The sequence below is a fragment of the Mauremys reevesii genome, linkage group 8 (genome assembly GCF_016161935.1).
Source record: "Mauremys reevesii isolate NIE-2019 linkage group 8, ASM1616193v1, whole genome shotgun sequence".
In the NCBI taxonomy this organism is placed as follows: Eukaryota; Metazoa; Chordata; order Testudines; family Geoemydidae; genus Mauremys; species Mauremys reevesii.
This window is the reverse complement of record NC_052630.1, coordinates 63,872,423-63,897,274: the sequence shown is the minus strand read 5'-3', so window position 1 is coordinate 63,897,274 and position 24,852 is coordinate 63,872,423. Positions and strand designations below refer to the sequence as shown.

General features: G+C 43.1%; 1 protein-coding gene across 4 annotated transcripts in view; it reads left to right on the top strand.

The window, feature by feature from the left end:
* KCNT2 (potassium sodium-activated channel subfamily T member 2) overlaps nt 1-24,852 on the top strand; it is a 292,883-nt gene that overhangs the window by 61,393 nt on the left and 206,638 nt on the right. For all 4 annotated transcript variants that reach the window (XM_039485106.1, XM_039485104.1, XM_039485103.1 and 1 more), the window contains exons 2-3: nt 5,364-5,443; nt 23,947-24,046. In XM_039485106.1, coding sequence (XP_039341040.1) covers nt 5,364-5,443; nt 23,947-24,046 — 180 coding nt within the window. The remainder of the gene's footprint in view (nt 1-5,363; nt 5,444-23,946; nt 24,047-24,852) is intronic.

Genomic DNA, 24,852 nt, shown 5'->3' with positions numbered 1-24,852 from the left:
TGATTTAGAAGGTTCTATACTTCCTTTGATAGTGTAGAAGCAATATGCCAGCATGAATTGCAAGACTGGGTCATTCTTGTTTTCTGATGTGCTCTTCCGGAAAAGTATGTCTTTCTTATCGCGGGTATTTACCATCTGACTATGTTAACTAGAGCAGATAATACCAGGCAAGAAAGAGTAAACTTGGGAGAGACTGCAGTGATTGTAAGAGGCATGGACTAAAGCTGTAGATTCTCTCTCTATTATTAAGCATTTCAATATTGTAGGTGGTTGCTCACGTTCCTTACCTCCAACCATTCATTCTCCAGTTGTACTTCTCAGAGTTAAAGTGATATATTAAGCACTAACATGTAGTATTGTCAAGTATCAGAGGGGTAGCCGTGTTAGTCTGGTTCTGTAGAAGCAGCAAGAAAGATGTGGCACACCTTTATATAGACTAACAGTTTTTTGCAGCATGAGCTGGTGGTGAATACCTCTTTCTTCGGATGCAAGCAGGAAATTTCAGGGGGGGTGTGTATATATATAGCAAGCAAGAGAGCAAGAGAGAGATCAGGTTAGGGAGGATAATCAGGGGTTCCAGCAGCAGAGCCAGCAGCTGAGGTGTGAAGGAAGGGAGGAGAAATTTCTGTAAGCCATTCACAGTCTTTCAGTTCTTTTGTTTGTCCTAAACTGTGTTTGAATATGATATGAACAGCAGCAGTTTCTCTCTGTCTCTCTCTCCTAAAGTTTTTTTTTTTTTTTTTGGAGGATAATGGGTCAAAAATCTGCTTGTGTGTGTGTGGGGACAGGTTTTTTTTTATAACAGGTTTTTTGTATTTTCATTTTTAATGTCTGATTTTTGTTATTTTTTCCTTCCCTTCTTTTGTCCAGTCCAGCCCCAGTTTACACCATGTACATATATGATGGCATATATATGCATATATATATTACATTGGTGGACGATGGTGAATGTGATGAATGATGGTGTGGGGGATCTGGTTATGTGATTGTGTGGTGGAGTTGCTGGGCAGAGTTGTTTCATGGTTTTGTTGAGCTGGTGGTTTGTGTGCAGTGGTTACTTAGAGAGAATATAGACTTTGTGTGCATGTGCTGGCTCAGGGGTGGGCAGGTTTGCTGTGGCGTCTGTGGGCCTGGACTAGCCCAGGATGGGTGGCCAAGATCTGTGAATGATGGGAGGCATGATCTGGCGCTGCTTGATGATGCGCTGGGGACTGGGGAGGTGGGAGCTGGGGACTGTGGTGGCTTTCTTTTTTCTGGTTTCTTTCTTGCTTGTTTTGCTGCTCTGGCCTGGAGGCTTCTGGGTACATGTCTCTCTGTTGATCTATGAGATGTCTTGTGGAGGTTTTCTAGTGGCTGGGAGAATGTCTGGGTGCTTGTTGGGTGTTGGTCTCTGTCTGGTGGGTTAGAGCAGATATCAGGCTGTGGTCAGTGCTTGGTGGCAGTTGCGGTGGATGGAGTGGTGTGGGGTGGCATATGGAGGAGGGGTGAAGGGGGCATAGCGTGTAGGTGTTGAGGTTGGTGGTTTGTGGTGTTAATGTCTAGGAAGTGGATTCCCCATGTGGTGGGTGGATAGTGAGGAGCCCATGGAAGGCTGAGTTTGATGGAGGTGTTTGGGTCCAGGAAGAGATGATCCTTCCCATGTGATGTAGAGTAGAGAATGTCATGAGATGGGGATGAGGGTAGATAGTGAAGGCAGGAATGGTGGAAGGAAGCGGCAGGCGAGAGGCAGTTCAGGTCAGCCAAATATTGGTCAGCCATAAAATATAGGCGTGTGCCCATTTGATATAGTTGTGTGATCTATTAAATATATGTGTGTGTGTGAGATTGTGTTGTGCATGTGGCATCAGGAGCAGAGCTCCTGACCCAGTGGTGCTGTTCAGTGTCAGTCATCAGGACATAGTTGTTCAGTAGCATGGTGTGTGTGTGTGTGTGATGTGTGTATGTAGAGAGCTCTAGGTTCTCTGTAATCTGTCTAAGGTAGCTCTGATGGTGGCAAGAGTGCTAGTATCAATGAGTCTGAGTTCCTCAGTGTGGTAGAGAGGAGTCATAGTGAGAGTGTGGAGATCAGGGAGAGTTCCAGTGCCAGAGATGATGGGGGTTTGCCAGAGATTCAATGCAGAGATGATGGGATTTGTGGGATTCGATTGTTAGTGTATGTTAGTAGGGGTGGGGTAATGTTGGTTTCGGGGTGTGAAGGGGGTAGGATCTGAGGTGTTAGTCTGTAAAATTTATGGGGTTGTAGTTTGTCCAGTTCTTGGGTCAGTTGAGTGAGAGATCTGTATGAGGTAGTGCAATGTAATATTGGTATCTCTTAATATGAAATAAGAAGAATGCCACACAAATTTAAGCAAACAGTTCTCTCCTCAAATTCTGAAGAGACAAGAAATGCAGAGCTAAGGATGAAACTCCACCCTAATGTTTCTGCCCTAAATGAAACAAATGGGCTTCTCCCCAAACCATTCATTCTGTCTTAAAATTATTTTATATAATCTAGTTAATGCCAGACCAAAGGCTCTCTCTCTGGAGGTCTGTGCTACTGTTCTTTCTGCTGTAGGCTTAAGTCAAAGTTAACAGAGAGTATTAGATGCATTATATATGTATAATATCTCTATCTATCTATCTGGCTATTAAATTTAATTACAGCTTCTGCAAATGTAGAATTCACTTGTAGTTTTCACTTCAGTTAAAAAAAGAGAGAGTTGAATGTACAAGTGAGCTGCATTTGTAATCCATTTTGCCATGGAAACCACCACACCGTGGAATCCCAATCTGCTTGTAAGCAGTGGTTGCTAAGGAAAGGGAAGGAGAATTAGACAGCTGCTGACAGGCTATCAGAGAGACTCAATGCCAGTTGATAGGAAAGTGATTAGCCTCCATATTCTCTTTCCTCATTATTATATCACTGCTTACTTTTAGCATGTATTGTTTCATGGTAAGTGACTACTGTAATTTTCTTTCCAAAAAGATGTGAGATTAGTTTAAACCATGTCAAGAGATCAGTAACACAGTGTTCCTTTTTAAATGGAAGTACCTCATCTAATAGCTTATGTTTCTTTATTTACTTACCTGAAAAAAACTCACTGAAGATTGTATATTTTGCATAACAGCAACCAAATAATGAATGTCTCCTGTTAAAAATGTAACAGCAGTAATGAAGATAAGCACTTTGTTATTAAAAAGCAATGTAATCTCTCCCTAGTCCCCCAACTAAACAACTGGCATGTTTTTCCCAGGGTTACTAAAAAGGTGGCACCATCAGAATGCTGAGGCCTATACAGATAACACTGTTGTTCATAGTCCTACCTGGGGAGACCATCTGCAGCACTGAGAGGCAAGGTTAAAGACGCTTCAAGATGCAGTTCTTAGGACCAGCCCCACAACATGTAACTAGCTGTGACTGAGGTACCCAATTTGGGGTATGGATGGTGCAGCCTCATGAAACTAGTGATTGACAAGGCACAGACCCTAATACCATGCCCAATTCCCTGGAAGAAGAGGCAAATGAGGTATTTTATCAGCCTGGCAATTTATTACTGGAGGTTTAGCCTCAGTTTTACCTCAGTCTCAGCCTGCCTTAAAGACCTAATTAAAGGTAAACCACCCAAGGAAGATCTGGTGGGATTGGAACAGAGAGGAAGCTTTTAATGAACTGAAAGCACAACTATGCCGGGCACCTGTGCTCTTCGGCCCTGATTTTTCTTGTGAATTCATACTGCACATAGATGCCTCACATGTCTGCCTAAGTGCCATGCTCTCAGAAGACATTGAAGAAGAACACCACCCAATCATATACTTGACTAGTAAGGTATTCCTTAGAGAAAAGGCCTACTCAATTACTGAAAAGGAGGCACTAGGGATCGAATGGGCCACGGATTCTCTCAGGTATTACCTGCTAGGTAGCCCCTTCTCCTTAATCACAGATCATGCTCCCCTCTACTGGCTCCATACCATGAAAGATGTGAATCCATGTATAATGCGATGGTACCTGGTGCTACAACCCCATAGTTTCAGAGTGCAACATCAGACAGGAAAGGACCATGTTAATGCCAATTTTTTTTTCCCACGGAAAATCAGAGATGGAGATTACCTATCCCAAGACAGCAGGGGTAAGATTGTGAGGGACAATTTCCTCGGTCTCAGAGAGGCGGCAGCATATGAGCCCTTCTGGGCTCAGCCAGCACTAATGAGATACATCTGTGAGACTTGATCTGCCTGGAGGGAGGAAGCTTAAAAAGGGAAAGCCTTCCACAGGAAGTGGGGGTGACTAGGGAGAAAATTGCTATACCTGAGAGACCACTGGCCATGTGGACAGACCAGCAAGAGGAAGACAACCAAGAGGAAGAAAAGCAAGGGTGACCAAAAGGAGGGGCTGGAGGCAGACCCTACCCCTGATTAAGGACAGTATACCTGCAGATAAGCCAAACCCCAAAGGAGAGACTGAAAAACTGCCTAAGAGACGGACCACCTTTGCCTTTTTCTTTTACTCTGATTCTCCCTCTCCCAGGGGAAGGAGAGGGAAAAGGGCCTTTTTTAAAAAATCCCTTATGTGCCACAAACAGAGGAAGGACTCTGTAAGCAGCTCAAATGATGGTTTAGAGGGGACAGGGTGGAGATGAGCAGGGGCGGCTCCAGGCCCCAGCACGCCAAGCGCGTGCTTGGGGCGGCATGCCGCGGGGGGCTCTCCGCCGGTCGCCGGGAGGGCAGCAGGCGGCTCCGGTGGACCTCCTACAGGCGTGCCTGCGGAGGGTCTGCTGGTCCCACGGCTTCGGTGGAGAATCCACAGGGGCACACCGGCAGAGCCCCCCTACCCTGCAGAAATGGCTAGAGCCACCCCTGGAGATAAGGCACCCACTATAAAATAATTGAAAGATGTAAACACCGAGAAAGAAATGAGAAGGAATTATTGAAAGCAATAATAGTAAACAGTAATGGAATTAAACTAAGAAAAAGAGAAGTTTATATTAAATATTAGGGAAGACTTCCTGACAGAGATCTTTCAGACTGCAGAATAGTCTTTCAAGGGAAGTATTAAACTCAAGTGCTTATGATTTTAAAAGCACTAACAGGCCAAACACTATGCTCAGTAGTGCAGGGAACAAATCCTGCATTTACAGAGGATAGATGAGATGACATAAGGTCTTTTTAGCATTTAACTTCTAATTATTCTAATCAATATGTTCCAAGTGTTTAAATGTACATTTTACTTAAAATTCTTAATATATTCCTCTAATTTTATGCTAAGAAGAGATGTTAAGAGGAATCACATGAAAATGCTGATATTTTGTAGTGCAAGTGTACATATACATATATATATAATTTAATCGATGGACTGTTTAATTGAAATACTCTATTTTCTGTTTCAGGGTACAAGTTGAATTTTATATGAATGAAAATACATTTAAAGAGAGACTGAAGCTATTTTTCATCAAAAACCAAAGATCAAGTAAGCAGTTTTGATTAATTTCTGTTACATGCATTTGTTAAATATAGGAGATGTAATTTTGGCCCCATTAGAGTCAATATCAGGAGTTCCACTGACTTTAATGGGGCCAAGATTTCATCCATAGGAGATTAGCAGATTCTGTTTTTAACAGAATTTCCATGATGAAGTCTCACAACACATTAGCAATTTAGTGGTGTTGTTTTTTCTCTTTCATTTTGTTGGGGACAACTATTTATTGACTGGGTTTTATTTTTGCAATGTCTTCAGATGGACTAGTTTCCATGGATCTGACATGTCAGTGTATTTGGATGGGTCATCACGTAGCTTTCTGAAGGAGAACAAAAATTCCAGAGGCGTGTGGGCTTCAAACCTGTTTTATTTTATCAAATTCCTCTTAAATTAATTTCAAACTCTATCTAGGCTGCAAAAATAATTTAGAAAGGTGACCAGCCGAAAGAGCATCTTGGCTTCTAAGGCATTTCTGAACATGTGGACATGTATTTCAGATACAAACAAATGTTAGTTGCCTTGTAATCTTTTTCTTCAGCCCTGATTCAGCCAGCTACCCACATTCACCAAAGCACATTAACTGCTTTGCTGAATGGGACCTAGATGATTTTTCACTCAGAATGTCACATTTAAAACTAACAGTGATCTTTTCCCTGCTTTTAAAATTAACTAACACCAAATGTGCACTGGGGAGAAATTCACCCCATGCAAAGAGCTTCCATCATGCTGTATCCATAACTAACTTACGGCCTGTATGAAAGCTCAAATTCAACCAGGAGATGGAGGGCCAGTGGAAGATTCCCCCCACTACCTAGGGTGATTGCAGGTAGGGTGACCAGATGTCCTGATTTTATTGGGGCCGTCCCAATATTCAGTTTTTTTCTTATATAGGCGCCTATTACCCCCACCCTGATTTTTCACACTTGCTGTCTGGTCACACTAATTGCAGGAGGAAACTGTGGCCAGAAGAGCTATGTAAGATGCAGTCCATACATGTTGTGGCAAAAGTCTCCAAACCAGACCTGCTTAGGCCATCACAGAAACCACAATGGGCAGGGGCTATGACATTTACCTTACATTCATCCAGTCATTCCCAAATCCCATGCAACAGTCTGAATGAAATAAAATCTGATGTGTATACCTTAACTGTGAGGAAGGCAACTGCACACCCTGGCCCCATGTGTTAGCATTGTTGATGTCACTACCTTTTGCCCTCTATCTATATAGAGCCAGATTACAGTGGCTTTATGCAGGTGGGGGAATGGATTTTACCCTAAGTACAGCTCAGGTGGGTGCAGGACTTGGTACAGATAAAAAAATATTTTCACCCTTGCATTAGACAGAGAAGGGGTAAGTGGACAGATTTTTAAAGAAAGAGACAAGGTGGTTGAGGTAATGACTTTTTATTGGACTAACTTCTGTTGGTGAAAGAGACAAGCATTCAAGCTACACTGAGTAATTTTCCAAGACTTGAAGAGCTCAGAGAGTCACAGCAAAATACAAGGTGGAACAGATTGTTTAGCATAACAGACACATTTAAAATGAAGTGGTTCCTTAGAATATGTGTTAACGTCCTCATGCTAAACAATCTGTTCCACTTTATAATTAGCGGTGACATTCTGAGTACCTTTCTCAGACCTGGAGAAGAGCTCAATGTAGCTCGAAAGCTTGTCTCTTTCATCAACAGAAGTTGGTCCAATAAAAGGATATTACCTCATCCACTTTGTCTCGCTAATATCCTGGGACCAACACTGCTACACCATCACTGCAAACAGATTTTTAAAAGCTTTCAGTGGTAGCTGTGTTAGTCTGTACCAGCAAAAAAAAAAAACGAGGAGTCCTTGTTGCACCTTAGAGATTAACAAATTTATTTGGGCATAAGCTTTCGTGGGCTAGAACCCCCTTCATCACATGTATGAAGTAAAAAATACAGGAGCAGGTATAAATACATGAAAGGATGGGGTGCTTTACCAAGTGTTAGGTCAGTCTAGTGAGATAAATCAATTAACAGCAAGATACCAAGATTTTTAAAAGGTATTTAGGCAGGTAGTGATGCAGATAAGAACCTAGTGGGATTTTCAAGAGTGAGTAGGTACCTGTAGTGGGGTGGTCACCCTGCTCCTGCCCTGAAGGACTTAAAACAGCCCTGGGAGAGGTCTGTGGCAAGGGAAAGCAGTTTATAGGCTGATTAGCCACGCCCCAGTCAGGCCTCTGCTGGCCCTATACAAGAGGCTGGGAGCCAGGCACTCAGCACTCTCTTATGCCTTTGGAGAGGGAGGGACTTGGCTGCTGGGGAGTGTACCAAGGTACCTGAGATGGAGCAGGGCTGGGGGAAGGCTAGAGGAGCTAGGGAGCTCTGATCTGGCTGCCGGCCTAGTCTAAGGCCAAATAGGTACTGGTGTTGCAGGGGGCAGCCCAAGGGTAGGCAGAGGCAGCAGGTCCAAACCCCCCTTGCCAGTGATGAGTGGCTTATATACTGCAGTCTGCCCCAGGGAACGGGGGCTAGTTGGTGACTGGCAGTAGCCTTACACTGAGGCAAGGTGGGGAGAGTGGGAGACTGAGGGGTTACTGCCAGAGGGGCAGCACCCCAGAGGAAGGGGCACTGGGGTCCTGGGAGGGACATGGAGGGCCGGTGGTAAGGTGGATCACCGGTCTGCAGAGGGCACTCCAGAAGCTGGATGAGCTAATTCCTGACAGACAAGCACATTTTGCTTCATTTTACATGTAAGATCTCATATCACACCGCATAAAATGCATATGCTCCACCTCAGGTACCTTGGTACACTCCCCAGCAGCCAGGTCCCTCCCTCTCCAAAGGCAAAAGAGTGCTGAGCGCCTGGCTCCCAGCCTCTTGTATAGGGCCAGCTGAGGCCTGATTGGGGTGTGGCCCAGCTGTGGCTGCTTCCCCAATCAGCCTATTAGCTGCTTTCCCTTGCCACAGACCTCTCCCAGGGCTGTTTTATATATAATGAGAGAGAGACACTCTCTCTCTCTCTCTCTCTAAACTATGGAGGATTTGAGGAGACCATATGGTCCCCTTGTCCAGACATGTCCTACTCCCCTGCCCAAACTGTTCTTGTGTTCAAGGAAGGGAAAATGTGTGGACACAGAGGGTCAAGTGGCCTCACAGGAGCTTGAGTAGTTTTGCATAGCATTAATAAAGTAAATGCAGAGAATTCTAAATGCACTGCTATATCCAGTAAGTAATCAGATGACGAGCGTGATTTAGGAATTACTTAAATATGTATGCTTAAAGATGTGTGAGAATGAGAGAGAAACCAAATCATATATTACAAGTTCTGTTGAGATCTGCACACTTGAATGTACAAATTAAAATATCTAAATGATATTACTAAAACTTGGTGACATGCTTTTGTACTCTTACTCACACTCAATAGAGCTCTACTTGACTAAAGTGGGAATACTCCTGGTGTAAATTACTATTCAACATGAATAAGGCCCATCATTAGGTCAAAGTACAAACATTCCAACAAGAAGTATTGTATGAAAAATTCTTAAAGTACTTCAGAACAATCATGTTACCATGCAAAATAGACAGTAACTCTTCTGTATACCTTGAGGCAGTGAATAAAAATGGTATTTAACATATATGTAAAACTATATTTGCACTCAGACTAATCAAAACTGTACATTTCTGTATAGCAGAAATATTTTCTAAACCTACAGCCTTGAAGCAGTAATTTCAACATCCACATCTCAATCAATCTTCTGTGTTGCTTTTAAATCTGTGAAATCTCAGCACACATTGAAGTCAGTGTAAGCTTCTCTAATGCACACAGCTCATGTCAGAACTATCTGCTTTTTTGCTTGTGTAGCAATGCTGCAGAAACATTCCTACATATTTGGTGGACACGGCATACTTACCAGTTATGTACATAGCATTTTGGGTATGGGCAAATGAACCTATTTGGTATTCAATTCAATTCACAGATCAAGACATAGTTTTCATTATCCTGACACTTACCAAATTTATGTTTCTGGCAGCTAATTGGAAGTCTACAAACCAGTTAAATTAAGCATCAGGTTCCAGAAAATTGAGAATATAGTTATGAACAAAATAGACACGTTGAGAGTGGAACTTGCATTTTTTAAATGTAATAGCCCTTTTTGGACTACACTAAAGGTATGTCTACACTACCAGAGCAGTTCGATTTAACTTAACTCGAATTTGTGGAATCGACCTTACAAAGTCGAACGTGTGTATCCACACTAAGGACAGTAATTCGACTTTGTGAGTCCACACTAACGGGGCAAGCGTCGACATTGGAAGCGGTGCACTGTGGGCAGCTATCCCACAGTTCCCGCAGTCCCCCCTACCCATTGGAATTCTGGGGCGAGCCCCCAATGCCTGCTGGGGGAAAAAATGTGTCGAGGGTGGTTTTGGGTAACTGTCGTCATTCAACCATCACTCGCGCCCTCCCTCCCTGAAAGCACCAGCGGGAAATGTGTTTGCGCACTTTTCTGGTCAGTGACAGCGCGGACGCCACAGCACTGCGAGCATGGAGCCCGCTGCGATCATCGCTGCACTTATGGCCATTGTCAACTCCTCGCACCTTATCGTCCACCTCTTCCACAGTCAGATGCTGAGAAATCAGGCGAGGAGGCTCCGGCAGCGCGGTGAGGACATGAAGTGTGAGAGTGGCACACAAAGCACGGGACCCCGCGCCGTGGACATCATGGTGGCAATGGGTCATGTTCATGCTCTGGAACAGCGATTCTGGGCCCGGGAAACAAGCACGGACTGGTGGGACCGCATAGTGCTGCAGATCTGGGATGAATCACAGTGGCTGCAAAACTTTTGCATGCGTAAAGGCACTTTCCTTGAGCTGTGTGAGTTGCTGTCCCCTGCCCTGAAGTGCAAGGACACCCGGATGCGAGCAGCCCTGACTGTGCAGAAGCGAGTGGCCATAGCCCTCTGGAAACTTGCAACGCCAGACAGCTACCGGTCAGTAGCGAACCACTTTGGCGTGGGCAAATCTACCGTGGGGGTTGCTGTGATGCAAGTAGCCCACGCAATCGTTGACCTACTGCTCTCAAAGGTAGTGACCCTGGGAAACGTCCAGGTCATCATAGATGGTTTCGCCGTGATGGGATTCCCAAACTGCGGTGGGGCTATAGATGGAACTTACATCCCTATCCTGGGACCGGACCACCAGGCCAGCCAGTATATTAACAGAAAGGGCTACTTTTCAATGGTGCTGCAAGCACTGGTGGACCATAGGGGATGCTTTACCAACATCAACGTCGGGTGGCCGGGCAAGGTTCATGACGCGCGTGTTTTCAGGAACTCTGGTCTGTTGAGACATCTGCAGGAAGGTAGTTTTTTCCTGGACCACAAAATAACTGTTGGATGTGCAGATGCCTATAGTGATCCTCGGGGACCCAGCCTACCCGCTAATGCCCTGGCTCATGAATCCCTATACAGGCGCCTTGGACAGTGACAAGGAACTCTTCAACTACCGGCTGAACAAGTGCAGAATGGTGGTGGAGTGTGCTTTTGGACGTCTCAAGGGGAGATGGAGGAGCTTACTCACTCACTCAGATCTCTGCGAAATGAATATCGCCATTGTTATTGCAGCTTGCTGTCTGCTCCACAATCTCTGTGAAAGCAAGGGGGAGACCTTTATGGTGGGATGGGAGGTTGAGGCAAATTGCCTGGCTGCTGATTACGCTCAGCCAGAGAGCCGTGCGCTTAGAAGAGCCCAGCGGAAAGCGCTGTGCATCCGGGAGGCTTTGAAAGCTAGGTTCCTCAGAGAGCAGCATGACCTGTGACTGTTCAGTTTCTTTACAGAGAAGCTGAACCTGCCCCTGATTCTTTACCCAGTTACTGTTGACTATCCTCTGCAGTTACATACCCCGTTCACCCCGTTTTCCCCCTTCCAACACACGTTTAAAAATAAAATACATGGAACATTGTTAATTAACAACGTTTTCTCTATTAATGACTTCGCGTTAAAGGGTTGAAACTGGGACGCAGATTGTGCTGGGTAGGGTGTGTAGTGATGTAAAGACCGCTTCTAAACTCGAGGAATGACAGGCTCCTGCTCCTAGAGCGGTCTGCAGTGCCGGACTGGTTGTTTCAATGGAGCCTGCCATCCCTCCTTTTCGGGACTCTGTGTGCAGGGGCTATGTGACCTTGTGGCGGGGGAGGACGGTTACAGATTCCCCTGCTGTGTGGCTCTGTGGTCCAGCACAAGGACCGCTGCATAAGATCTGTAACCGCCCTCCCCCGCCACAAAGTCACGTACCCCCCACCCACACAGAACATGAAAACCATCTCCCAGACCGACCAGGGTGCCTACTGACTGCACTGTGTGTGTGACCTGCTGCTGATCCTGCCCCTGTGTCTGTACCCTGGTAAAGGTGACTGTCCTATGCAATTACCAACCCCCTTCCTCCCCCTTTCAAACACAATCTTCTGTACAAGAACATGATGGAAACAGTAATTAACAGCAAAATAATTTTAATAATCAACTAGACAGTTAGGGGATGAAACTGGGATTGGGGCTTGGGTGAGTCAGGAAGGGAAGGACTTCTCAAAATTTAGGGAATGAGAGCTTTTTGGTAATTGAGCACTCTGCAGGGGTGGAGTGACAGTTTTCACGGCCCCTGGCGCCCCTCCTTCTTGTTACTTTGGGTGAGGGGGGTATGGGACTTTGTGGCGGGGGAGGGTGGTTGCAGATACACTGCAGGGGGGCTCTGTCCTCCTGCCTGCGGTCCTGCAGAACATCCACAAGGCGCCGGAGCGTGTCCATTTGCTCCCTCATTAGTCCAAGCAGCGTTTGAGTCACCTGCTGGTGCTCTTGACGCCACCTGTCCTCCCGTTCGCTGTGTGAGCGCTGGTACTGAGAGAGGTTCTCCCTCCACTGGCTCTGCTGGGCCGCCTCGGCTCTGGAGCAGCCCATAAGTTCAGCAAACATCTCGTCCCATGTCCTTTTCTTTCGCCACCTAATCTGCGCCAGCCTCTGTGAGGGGGATGCTGGGGCAGATCGGGAGACAGTCGCAGCTGTGTGATGGGAAAAAGGGAGTGAATTCCTTACAAAGATACATTTTTGCGAACAATGAACATAGTCTAGTCTGTCTCTGTGAACAAGACCATGCACAGCACCTATCTCATGCACACTCAGGACAAGTTCGAATTTTCGGCCTTCGCATTCATTGCCTGGGGTCTTGCACTGGAGATCAGACAAGCGGGGCAGGAGAGCAGAATCCGTGGAGCAGGCAGGCATGGTAAGCCGTAGACTTTTGGCTGCTTAAAACTTAATGTATAGCAGTGCCCTCCTGCTGCAGGCAATCCGGAAAGCATGAACTCTGCCCCTGTTCCACCCCCTGGCGGCTGTCCCCGGGAAAGATCCCTGTATGCTGCCCCTCTGCAGCCTCCACCACGTGGCTGTAAACCGATGCTTATTGTTATGCAAAGGAACAGTGAAGCATTCCCAATACTAACATTACCCTAATTCCCCTAATTCAATGCAGGAGTCGCCGAGCGAGATCACCCTGAGGAGGATCACTGACAGAGATAGAGAGCGCATGCTGCGTGAAAGCCAGCACAAACCAGGGGCCTATGCTGCCATGCTCGTGGAGGCAATGCTCCCAGAGTACCTGATGATAGCCTGGCGCGTAAAAGTGTCCTACCACGGAGCACCCAATAAGGCAGCTCTCCCCAGGAACCTCATGCGTAGGCTTTTCGATTACCTCCAGGAGAGCTTCGTGGAGATCTCCCAAGAGGATTTCTGTTCTATCCCCATATATATTGACCTTCTTTTCACATAGTTCAGATTCCTGTTCCATTAAAAATAAATGTTTACATGTTTAAAGCACTTACCGACTGATCCTTCCCCTGATTCAGGGTCCGGGTTAATGGCTGGGGAGGGTTGGTAGGGGATCTCCGTGAGGGTGATGAAGAGATCCTGGCTGTCAGGGAAATCAGCGTTGTAAGCACTGTCGACTGCCTCGTCCTCCTCATCTCCTTCCTCATCTTCCCCGTCCGCGAACATTGCCGAGGAACCGGCCGTCGACACTATCCCATCGTCAGACCCACCGAGAATGGCATGCAGTGCCTCGTAGAAGCGGCGTGTCTGGGGCTGGGATCCAGAGCGTCCGTTTGCCACTTTGATTTTTTGGTAGCCTTGTCTCAGGTCCTTGATTTTCACGCGTCACTGCGTTGTATCCCGGCTGTATCCTCTGTCTGCCATGGCTTTGGAGACCTTCTCGTAGGTCTTTGCATTCCGTTTTTTGGAACACAGCTCCAAAGGCACAGACTCATCGCCCCACACAGCGATCAGATCCAAGACTTCTCGGTCAGTCCATGCTAGGGCCCTCTTTCTATTCTGAGATTGCATGGACTCCTCTGCTGGAGAGCTCTGCATCACTGCCAGTGCTGCTGAGCTCGCCATGATGTCCAAACAGGAAATGAGATTCAAACTGGCCAGACAGGAAAAGGAATTCAAATTTTCCCGGGGCTTTTCCTGTGTGGCTGGTCAGAGCATCCGAGCTCGGACTGCTGTCCAGAGCGTCAACAGAGTGGTGCACTGTGGGATAGCTCCCGGAGCTATTAGCATCGAATTCCATCCACACCTAGCCTAATTCGACATGGCCATGTCGAATTTAGCGCTACGCCCCTCGTCGGGGAGGAGTACAGAAATCGAACTAAAGAGACCTCTATGTCGAACTAAATAGCTTCGTTGTGTGGACGGGTGCAGGGTTAATTCGAATTAACGCTGCTAAATTCGACAAACTCCTAGTGTAGACCAGGCCTAAGATTAGGGATCCAGGAAACTGGGCTCACTTAGGGCAATAGAGAATGTTTCTTTGTTTTGTGTGTATGTACTCCTTTTTATATAAGAAGGGGGTTATATGTATGTAACACAATCTCCTATACTCCCTTGATTGTATGTTAACTAGTCTCTGGGCATGTTGCAAAGAAGGAATTGCTTTGCCCGTACACTGTTGTGATAATGATAGATTACCATATTTAAAGTGTTATTGATAGGGGATTTATTGGATTATTTTAATCCTCCATTCTCTTCACTGCCCCGCCCCCCCATTTCTTTGTTTCAGTTGTCCTGCTCACAAGCTCCTGCTTGCATGTTTGATTATACTGTTGATGCAAATTCTGATAATGCATCACTATATTTCCACATAATTAATATTGTTAGACACCTATGAACCTGGCTCTTCAATTGCTCCCTTAATCATTTATTTTCCTACTCACTAGAGCAGGAAGGAAATTCTACATATATATTTGCAAAAATAAACACATTTGGATTGACTGAAACATTTTGTGAATTCCTGTTGATTTTGGCAAGTTGTTTTGGTTGGACAAAGTTATCAGTCCAGTGATATTGAAAACCACAAAAAGTACAAGAGTTAATATGATTAGCTAAACTCTCTTAACAAGACATGTGGGGGTCTGTTTTTATCCAAATCCTCCCCAACGAAACAGCCCTATGGCAGAAACACAGCAAACCCTAATCACTTGTACTGATGTATTTTGGTGGGGAAGACCAGTATCCTCCTACTTATTCTAACAGTTCTGGTGGCACAATTGCTGTCCCATTTGGTGTTTCAGGGAGCTGCCAAGGATGGCTTGTCTCTTGCCCCGCCTCCCCAACCACACCATGAGTTTTGGGTGGATTTCAGTGGGAACACAGAACACTCCTGTCATACACTACAGCAAGGGTTATCACAGATGCTGATTTCTGAATGGCTCAGAGAGCGCACACAAAATACATCTTTTCCCTCTGAGTAGCTGCTATTAATTTTTAAGACTTCATGGAGTAGGTTTAGCTAGTTTTGATTCCCTGATTAATTATGTGTGTTTTATGTGACCAACAAATAGAGCTCTAAATTTTAAGTATTTCTACACAATACTCAGTTACCCTAATCCAAATAATATGCAGTACACATGGCATGATGTGTCAACCATTTCAGAGTTGCCCCAATTTGTCAAATATTTCTATAAATTGACAAAAATAAAAGCATAATATTTCACACAGCTCCAAAATTTAGTTATCAATATGTCCACATAGAAAATGCATGCAAGGTTTACAGTAAATACGGCATAGAGTGCCAGCCAGCTCCATAATGACAGAGAAGTGATGACACGTTGCTGTGACTTGCTTGTACCTGGCAAGATGAATCAGTATAAGATCACACCCTAGAAAAAGTCTCAGAGAGAAAAAACAGATGAAGCTTCAATTCAGTGTGGGGGGGAGCAGGGGGAAGAAATACCCACATCCGGGAAGCTTATTAATGCTATGTTTTGAAGTAAGACCTGAAGCCACCTGCTCTGGAAGTGGCTACACTTAAAAACAGAAATGGGCTAGAGAGTTATGGGAAAGCTCACACCAAAGCTATCACAACAGCCATACTCCAAACTAATTAACTCCTTGCCCCAGTGCATGCAATTGAGATGGAAAAATGATGCAGATACAAATGAAAGATTTAAAGGAATACTTAAAGACAATGCTAAATGAATAAGGCCTGATCCTCAGCTGCAATAAATTGGTATAGCACCATTTAAGTTATTTTACCTCATTTAGAATCTGGCTCGAGGTCTCCAGAATGTCTGTGGAGCATTACAAATTCTGTCAAGTTATCATTTGATCCTTCCAAACCTGGGTGACAAGCAATACCAATGCAGGACAATGTGATAGTCTATACACAAACACTTCTTCTCAATCTCAACACACACTTACTTGTGCCTTTCTTAGGTAACAACAACATTTTATTCATTTATGTTGTTTAATGAAATAAACAGATTGTGGACCACAGTTATCAATTTTTTGTTTGTTTGTTTTAAACCAAAGGGTGATACCATGGTTACAGAGACAATGAAATCATAATCACATCACCTCAAAACGATGAATAACTGGATAAAACAGTGGATGATTGATGTTGCTGACTATAAATGTCAGACACCAGTGTCAAAATAGCATAGATAAAGACAGTTTGTGCAAACACGTGCTACTTGACAATCTGTTTAGGAATGGGGGAAAAAAAGAACTGAAATCCAGTCAGACAAACCATACTGAGGTACTGACAGCATTTAAAATAGAAATAAAAAAAGTTAACCAGCAAAGAGAAATTTAAGAATAGTAGATTTACAGTGATGTTTGAAGGAATGGAAAGAAGGAAAACTAGTAACCCATTTCACATAGAGAAAAAAAGATTAAAAATAATTCCACTAAGACATTTAGGACTAGAAAAATATGTTTTAACTAGAAACTCCTGGACATAATGACACAAATCTGAGCCTAATCCTTTACTACCTTAACATTGGCTAGCCATTTAGACATGTGCAAAGAGTGTAAAACTGTACTCAATGAGAAGAATAGTGTTTCACACCCACTTTAAACAGATGACCATCTTTTTGTTCTGTGTTTGTACAGTACTTAGCACAATGGGGTCCTGGTCCATGACTAGAGGTCCTGGGTGCTATGATAATAAAAAAATAATAAATGTGCTTGACTATTCAAAGTGCAAAGCATTGGAGAACCAGGCCCTCTGTTTAACTATGCCAGCAGTCAATACCATCAACAAGAGGAGAGACTCAAATACCTAACTATACCAAATGAACTCTGGGATAGGCTTATCTAGGGAATATTTACCAAATTATAGACTATCACTCAAGTGTCTTGAAACAGATAAACTTCCAAGTACTGGAAGCAATACTTATTGGTCACACATACAACACTCTCACAAAACCTGATCTATTGAAAGAGAAAGTCAGTCAGACAAGGAACCAGTCAATCTTATACATGAAGAATTCCGAAACCAGTAGTTTTAGAGTGGGTATTCAAACACTGTCACCCCACAATACACAAGAAAATAGCTAGACTAAACAATTGTTAATGACTACTAGAAAAGGACAGAGCTGAGAGAAGTAACATATTTTAGATCTTGGAATGGAGAAACACTGGATTAAAGAAGTAGAGTTACCAGCTCAAGTGCTAGTAAAAAACAGCCCCTGACTCTGTGGTCAGTTGCATGCCAGGGAGAAGATTCACTTCCAGGAGGAGTACAAGCGGCATTGCTATCCCTTGTGGGATTGCCATAAGAGAATAAGTTCCACCCCAGGCTCCATAGAAACTCTGCAGGAAAACACTGCATAAGAGATACAATTTAAATCATCATATTTCTGAGAGTCTTAGCTGTGCTCTATCCCTCGCTGCAATAGCCAACTCCATACTCCTTAGTGGAGTAGGAGATGACAAAGGGCTTGTGCCCTGGTGTGCTTCCTCCGCTTTGCATACCAGTGAACCCTGCAGCCTGCATTGTTCCAGAGACAGTGGAGCTGACAGCTCTGTGTAGTGATTTCATGTTTTTTCCACCAACACATTTTCACTCTGTCCATACAGATCTCTTGCCAGAATTTGAGTGCTGCAGACAAACAAGCCCATGTAGACTCCCACGTTTCACCAGCACAAAGTCTTGCTGTTTTCTACCAAGAATAGAGTTAATCTAAAATAAGCTTCTTATTTTTTGGACTCTGAGTCCTTCCTTAGCAGAACCCACCAAAGGGTCTCAGTTCTGATCAAATGAAAATTTCTGGAAGTACAGGAATTAAATAGAGGCAGAATAGGGAGATGCTCTGATAATAACCAAGCAGCAATGGGAATCTGGTTAGCAGCCCAGATGATTTGTATAGCAAGACTACTTTTTTAAGTCATTGTTTGTCACAAATGAATCCAATAAGGGATTCAAGGGAAAGCAGCTCTTCATGACATGTGCAGAACTTATGAGTGATGTTTTATTTTTTTACAGGCATTAGGGTTTTTTTTGTTCCATGCATTAGTTTTGTAATGAACTACATTTAGAAAGAGAATATAGCAGCATCACTACTCAGATTCAGTGCCCTCAGGATTCTGGGGTGCTTTTCTTTTGCTATTGCTTGTTTACTTATGTGGTCTCAATTGCCATGTTATCACTATTAAGTTGCTTTTGCAACATTTAAAGTTTCTATTGGGGTTATCTCAAAACCTTGTCTTTTCCAATGAAAATAAGTCCAATTCTCCAAACCATTTCCTGTCATTTAGATTTATGACACCTACTAGAATTTTCTGTGTGGTATACTATACTTCTGAGGGGAAAAAACATCTTAGTTGCAGTATGAAGGATATTGCTTAAAATAATTGCCATAATGGAATCTAACATGTTTTATACAGCAAAACTTCTCTCTTTTGATTTGTAGTCTTGTCTTGCTAATATGGCCTGCTATGTTTTCTCCGCCACCCCAGGTCTGAAAGTCATAGTATCATAGGACTGGAAAGGACCTCGAGAGGTCTTCTAGTCAAGTCCCCTGTTAGTAGGATGACCAGATGTCCTGATTTTTGGCTCTTTCTTATTTAGGCTCCTATTACCCTCTAGCCCCTGTCCCGATTTTTCACATTTGCCTTCTGGTTACCCTACATGGTAGAGAAAGAGCAGGCTGACCCAGAGGCAGATTGAGTAGACGGGCTTCTTTACTGCGGTACTTGTTCCCCTCGACCCAATTGTCAAGTAAGCACTGAGTTACAGTACACTCTTTTTATCCAAGTTAGTATGTAAATACCTACATTTACTACAACACTCCCCAAACCCTTATTGAGTAATAAGAACGCCCATACAATGAATATAATTATTCCCGTCCCTGTTTACAGCATTAAGCATATTCTACAGACATTTTTACTTTTGAAGATACATTTCTTTGCAATAATTGCATCGACAAAATCCCTTAATCAGCAGTTTGATGGGAAGGGAAGGAAAGGGCCATGACCCCGAGCTCATTTAGGGAGCTGGGAAAGGAAGAGAGGGGAGATAACACTGCTTTACACAAAGAGTATCCTTTAGATTCCCACATTCCTTATGGAGCTCCAACGCATATCAATCCTTAACAAGCAGAAGGGAAAGGGGTAGCACTTTATCTATCAAGTGCAGAAATGGTGCCTGCACTTTATCTATTAAGCACAGAAGCGGTGCCTGTCTGTGCCTCTACTCTGTAATACCATGTCTGCACACCAGCTGTTTCCCAGGTCTGTACTTAACCCTTACATATCCCAACGTCCCCTACACTGTGTTTGTCTAACCTGCTCTTAAAAATCTCTAGGCAATTTATTCCAGTGCTTAACCACTCTGACAGGTAGGAAGTTTTTCCTAATGTCCAACCTAAACTGCCCTACTGCAATTTAAGCCCATTGCTCTTTGTCCTATCCTCAGAGGTTAAGGAGAACATTTTTTCTCCCTCCTCTTTGTAACAGCCTTTTATGTAATTGAAAACTGTTATGTCCCCTCTCAGTCATCTTTTCCAGACTAAACAATCCCCCCCCTTTTTTTTCCTTCAATTTGCCCTCATAGGTCATGTTTTCTAGATCTTTAAATCATTTTTGTTGCTATTCTCTGGACTTTCTCCTATTTGTTCACATCCTTCCTGAAATGTGGTGCCCAGAAATGGACACAATACTCCAGTTGAGACCAAATCAGAGTGGAGTAGAGCAGAAAAATTACTTCTCGTGTCTTGCTTACAACACTCCTGCTAGTACATCCCAGAATGATGTTTGCTTTTTTTTGCAACAGTGTTACACTGTTCACTCATATTTAGCTTGTGATCCACTGTGACCCCAGATCTCTTTCCACAATACTCCTTTCTAGGCAGTCATTTCCCATTTTGTATGCGTACAACGGATTGTTCCTTCCTAAATGGAGTAACTTTGCATTTGTCCTTATTGAATTTCATCCTATTTACTTCTGACCATTTCTCCAGTTTGTTCAGATCATTTTGAATTTTAATCCTATCCACCAAAGCACTTGCAACCTCTCCCAGCTTGATATCATCTGTAAACTTCATAAGTTTGCTTTCTATGCCATTATGTAAATCATTAATAAAAATATTGAACAGAACCTGACCCAGAAATGATCCCTATGGGATCCCACTCAGTATGCCCTTCCAGCTTCACTGTGAAACACTGATATAACTACTCTCTGGGAACGGTTTTCCAAACAGTTATGCACCCACCTTATAGTAGCTCCATTTAGGTTGTATTTCCCTAATTTGTTTATGAGAAGAGGTACTAAAAAACCTTATTAAAGAAGAGCTTTTTCTGTAATAAACCTCCAAGGTCTCAATACAGACCATGATGGTGCCCCCCTTAAGGCTTTATGGAAATATGCTTATGAATATATATGACATAACTGGAATATGTTCTGTGCTACATATGCATGTAGCATATCTATGTAAAGGTTATGATCTACCAAATCTATTAATCCTATTTGTACGCGTGTATCATTTTTGTATTCAAAGTTATGAATATTGGCCTTATACTGGCTAGATTTCTAAATAACCTTAGTAGAGCATTTGGTCAGTTCCTGGAGAAAGGAATTTGCAAAGTTAAGTGCCCAATCAAGAAGCACTCCAATCCGCATAAGAAGTCTTCCTGGAGACATTCAAGATACCATGTGGGCAATGGTTTCTTCCTGTAAAAACTGAGTCATGCATGAACATGTGGCTTGCTCAGGTGACTCCAGAACTCCATCTTGGAGCTAGACTTTGCATAGGTGAGAGGAGGGGGTCTCCACCCACAAGAGAAAGTCCATTTAAGCCCATGGGAGACACCTCCATTTTGTCTTCAGCTGACTAAAGAGAGAGCCTCTCCACCCCCAAAGATACCTGAAAGAAACTGGAACAAAGGACAATAACTAGAGGGGGTGTGAGTGATTGCTGGACCCAGACTAGCAGAAGACTAGTCTGTAAAAGGAAGCTTACTGAAACTGGTGAGGTGTTATTTGTATTAAGTTTCTTAGACATAGACTTGTGTGTTCTATTTTATTTTACTTGGTAATTCACTTTGTTCTGTGTTACTACTTGAAACCACTTAAATCCAACTTTCTGTATTTAATAAAATCACTTTTTACTTATTAACTCAGAGTATGCGCTAATACCTGGGGGAGGAGGGGCAGGCAAACAGCTGTGCATCTCTCTCTCTCTGTGTTATAGAGTGCAAACAATTTATGAGTTTACCCTATATTAAGCTTTATAAGCTTTATACAGGGTAAAATTGATTTATTTGGGTTTAGACTCCATTGGGAGTTTGGCATCTGAGTGTTAAATACAAGAACACTTCTGTAAGCTGCTGTCAGTTAAGCCTACAGCTGTTAGGGGACGTGGTTCAGACCCTGGGTCTGGGTTTGTAGGCTAGTGAGTCTGGCTCAAACCAAGCAGGGCACTGAAGTCCTAAGCTGCCAGGGCAGGAAAGCAGGGGCAGAAGTAGTCTTGGCACATCAGGTGGCAGCTCCCAGTGGGTTTCTGTGATTCAACCCATCTCACAGACCAATGACCAAATGTCTCAGTTAGTATTTATTTTCTAAGTTGATTTATGGGAGGCTTAGAAGATTGATTTTTTTGGCAATAAGACTGTGAACTCCAAGGCCCAGCTTCTGCAAACATGCCTGAGCTGATCTTTAAGCATGAACTCTCTCTAGGGGGTTGTTCTAGGTCCCATTTGAGGTGCATTGCAGAGCAGCATGGGGGAAGTTTACATTGCTACTGTTCATGTGCTCCCAGATAATGTCAGGCACTCTAGTTACCTTTTATAACCAAAATATGACTTCAAATAATGATTAAAAGTTGCTGTATTATCAGTAGGGAAATCAGGATGTGTTCCACACAGAGATTAACATTTACTAAAATAAAAGCACAAAACTGCAGATTGTAGACCTTTGCATTTCATTAACAGAAGGACTGGACTAGACAGATGAGGCCAATACAAAAATGCCCTTTATTTTCTCACCTCACCTGCTTGCCTACTTGTAATAGCCCAGCTGGCATAGCAGCTAGTCCTACTTATGCAGATATCCCCAAAAGGGTTAGTTCAAATAAGAAGTTCTTCCTTCAGCAACAGTTCAAAAAGAAAAAAAGTAAAGCTTACAACACAGCAATGAATACGCACATACCCCAGCCCTCTCAGCCTCTGGTTATATCCTCTTTCCTTTCTCCCTGCTCTGGGGAAATCAAGAGTCTGCTGTTAATTAGATTTGATAAGACAGCAGGAGTCTCTAGATAAATGTTGACAAGTCTAATTGCTGGTCACAGCTGTAGGACTTCTCACTGCTTGGGAACCTAGGGTGGGGTTTTAACCCCCAATTTACCAATGCCAGGTTCCAAAAGTGGTTACTCTAACCTTCATAATATGAATGGATCTCCACAGTTAAAGTAGCAAACAGTGCTCCATTATAAATCCTTATTTTCTCTGTCTCTCATACACAGATTCTAAGATATAGTAAAGTAGACACTGTTCTGAATTTTTCGGTAATTAAGTATTCTACTTTTTGAAGAGGGGAATGATTTTCAGAAACTTTAACTTAATGTTCAGTTTGAATGCAACTTCCCCCAAAAGCACAAGTTGATGAAATGCATGGGGGCTCCAGCACTGGGCTAGGGGAGAGAGGGAGTTATGCTCAATAAATAGATTTTGCATTCTTCTCTTAGAAGTATGTATACACACAAGCACACATAGGTATGGAAAAACATAATTGGGCCCTAACAAGGCAAACGTACGACTGGTTCTATTCAGTACAATGGGTCTATTCACATGCATAAGTGCTAGAAGAATTGGTGTCTTAGCTTACAGTGACAGACACTAGTTATCCTATGGTTGACTGGTGCTTACTAATATCCTGCTCCTGCAATCAGATCCGTGTGAGCTCACATCCATCAATAGAACTCTGCATTCAAGATTGGAGCCTCAGTCTACAAGTGTACAATTTACTAATGGTTGCTAATCATATTGCTTTCTACCCATTTACCTTTGCCAACAGTGACTATTAGTATAATTACTGGTAAGTTTTTTTTTTACTGTAAGTTTTAAATGCAAAAAAAAATTACACTTGTGCAATTAAGGCTATACTCTCTTTAATTACAAGATCACATACATATCTTTGGTCCTGATGCTGCAATGAGCTCAGAGTCTGATTCAATGACCATTAAGTCAATGGTTACATTGGCTTTAACTGGACCCTCAGAGCAGCAAACGCTGTGCTTACGTCGAGCCCCTTTGAGTTCAAAGAGGCTTTGCACATGTGCGGGCATCTGCCCACATGGAACTTATTACCTAACTGAGTCCTGAGCTTGTAGAAGACACTGCATTATGTGTGGTTGCATTATTTTAGACCTTGTGTGCAGTACAGTTCAGTGTACACACACAAAGAAGTAGAGTTAAAGTTTCCCAGGTATTAGTTTTTACATTTTCTGACTTTTGTGCCACTTTATCAATACTTTAATATAATTTAATATTTTAGACATTTGGGCAATAATAATACATTCCCTACACAAAGCTATTCCATAAAAACTTCCAGATATTAATATTTGAATACTTGTCATCACAAGTTCTCTGACTTGAGTTGAAGGCATATCTTGCTCCTTTTAAGTAGTTTTACATTAAACATGAATCAAAATCTAAAGAAACTGAATTTGTATTTTCTTTCCTTTTATCAAACAGGTCTCAGAATACGATTGTTCAATTTTTCTCTCAAGTTATTAAGCTGTTTGTTATATATAATTCGAGTGCTCCTGGATGATCCTACACAAGGACATGGATGGTAAGATTTTCTTTTTTATTTGCCCTCTCAAAGTACTACTTATATTGCATGAAACGGATCAATCATTCTTGATGCTTATAAATATTTGATGTTCTGTCAACAGGGATTTAGTTTTAGAGTTTATAGATGGTTGTGGTGCAGCATGAATTGCAAAACTAATCAAGTCTGAGTGAATATGATAAAGTATCCAATGAAAATGTAATACGATTTTCTTTCAATCAAAAGCATTTTGCTCCTTATTACTGAAAGTGCTTACTGTATATTTGTTCATATTGTGTAATAGTCTCTGTGGAATGATGTAGCTGTGCCACTGCCTGTATCTCTTTGCCAAGTTACATTATAAATCAATCTGAAATGTTATTCACTATATGACACAATGAATAAATCATTGCCGTATTCCAACTCCTCTATTGTACACCCTGACACAGGTCAGGGCAACTGCACCTCTTTTCCCTTTTTATGGTCCACCAAGGGTACCCACTCTCAGACTTCTGGCTCCTCAGCCTGCACCTTTCTTGGATTGAGATGTGCATCTCTCTCCCTCTCCTGACCAGGGTTTCTCCAGGCTGAACAATTCCCTACCTACACTGTGAGTTCCCCAGCAAGTCAGACCATCTAAGTAGACCTGCTTTGCTTTCTCTTCAAAGGTTTTAAGCAACATAGTTGCCCACAATTATAAGTTACCACACAACTTTTCCTAAGCTGCTTCTTATTTTTAATGGGAAAGCATAACAGAGAAAACATTAAAACAATAAAAGAACCCACACATGCTAGTAAGCTTACCAGAGATCACCCTAACTCCAGCA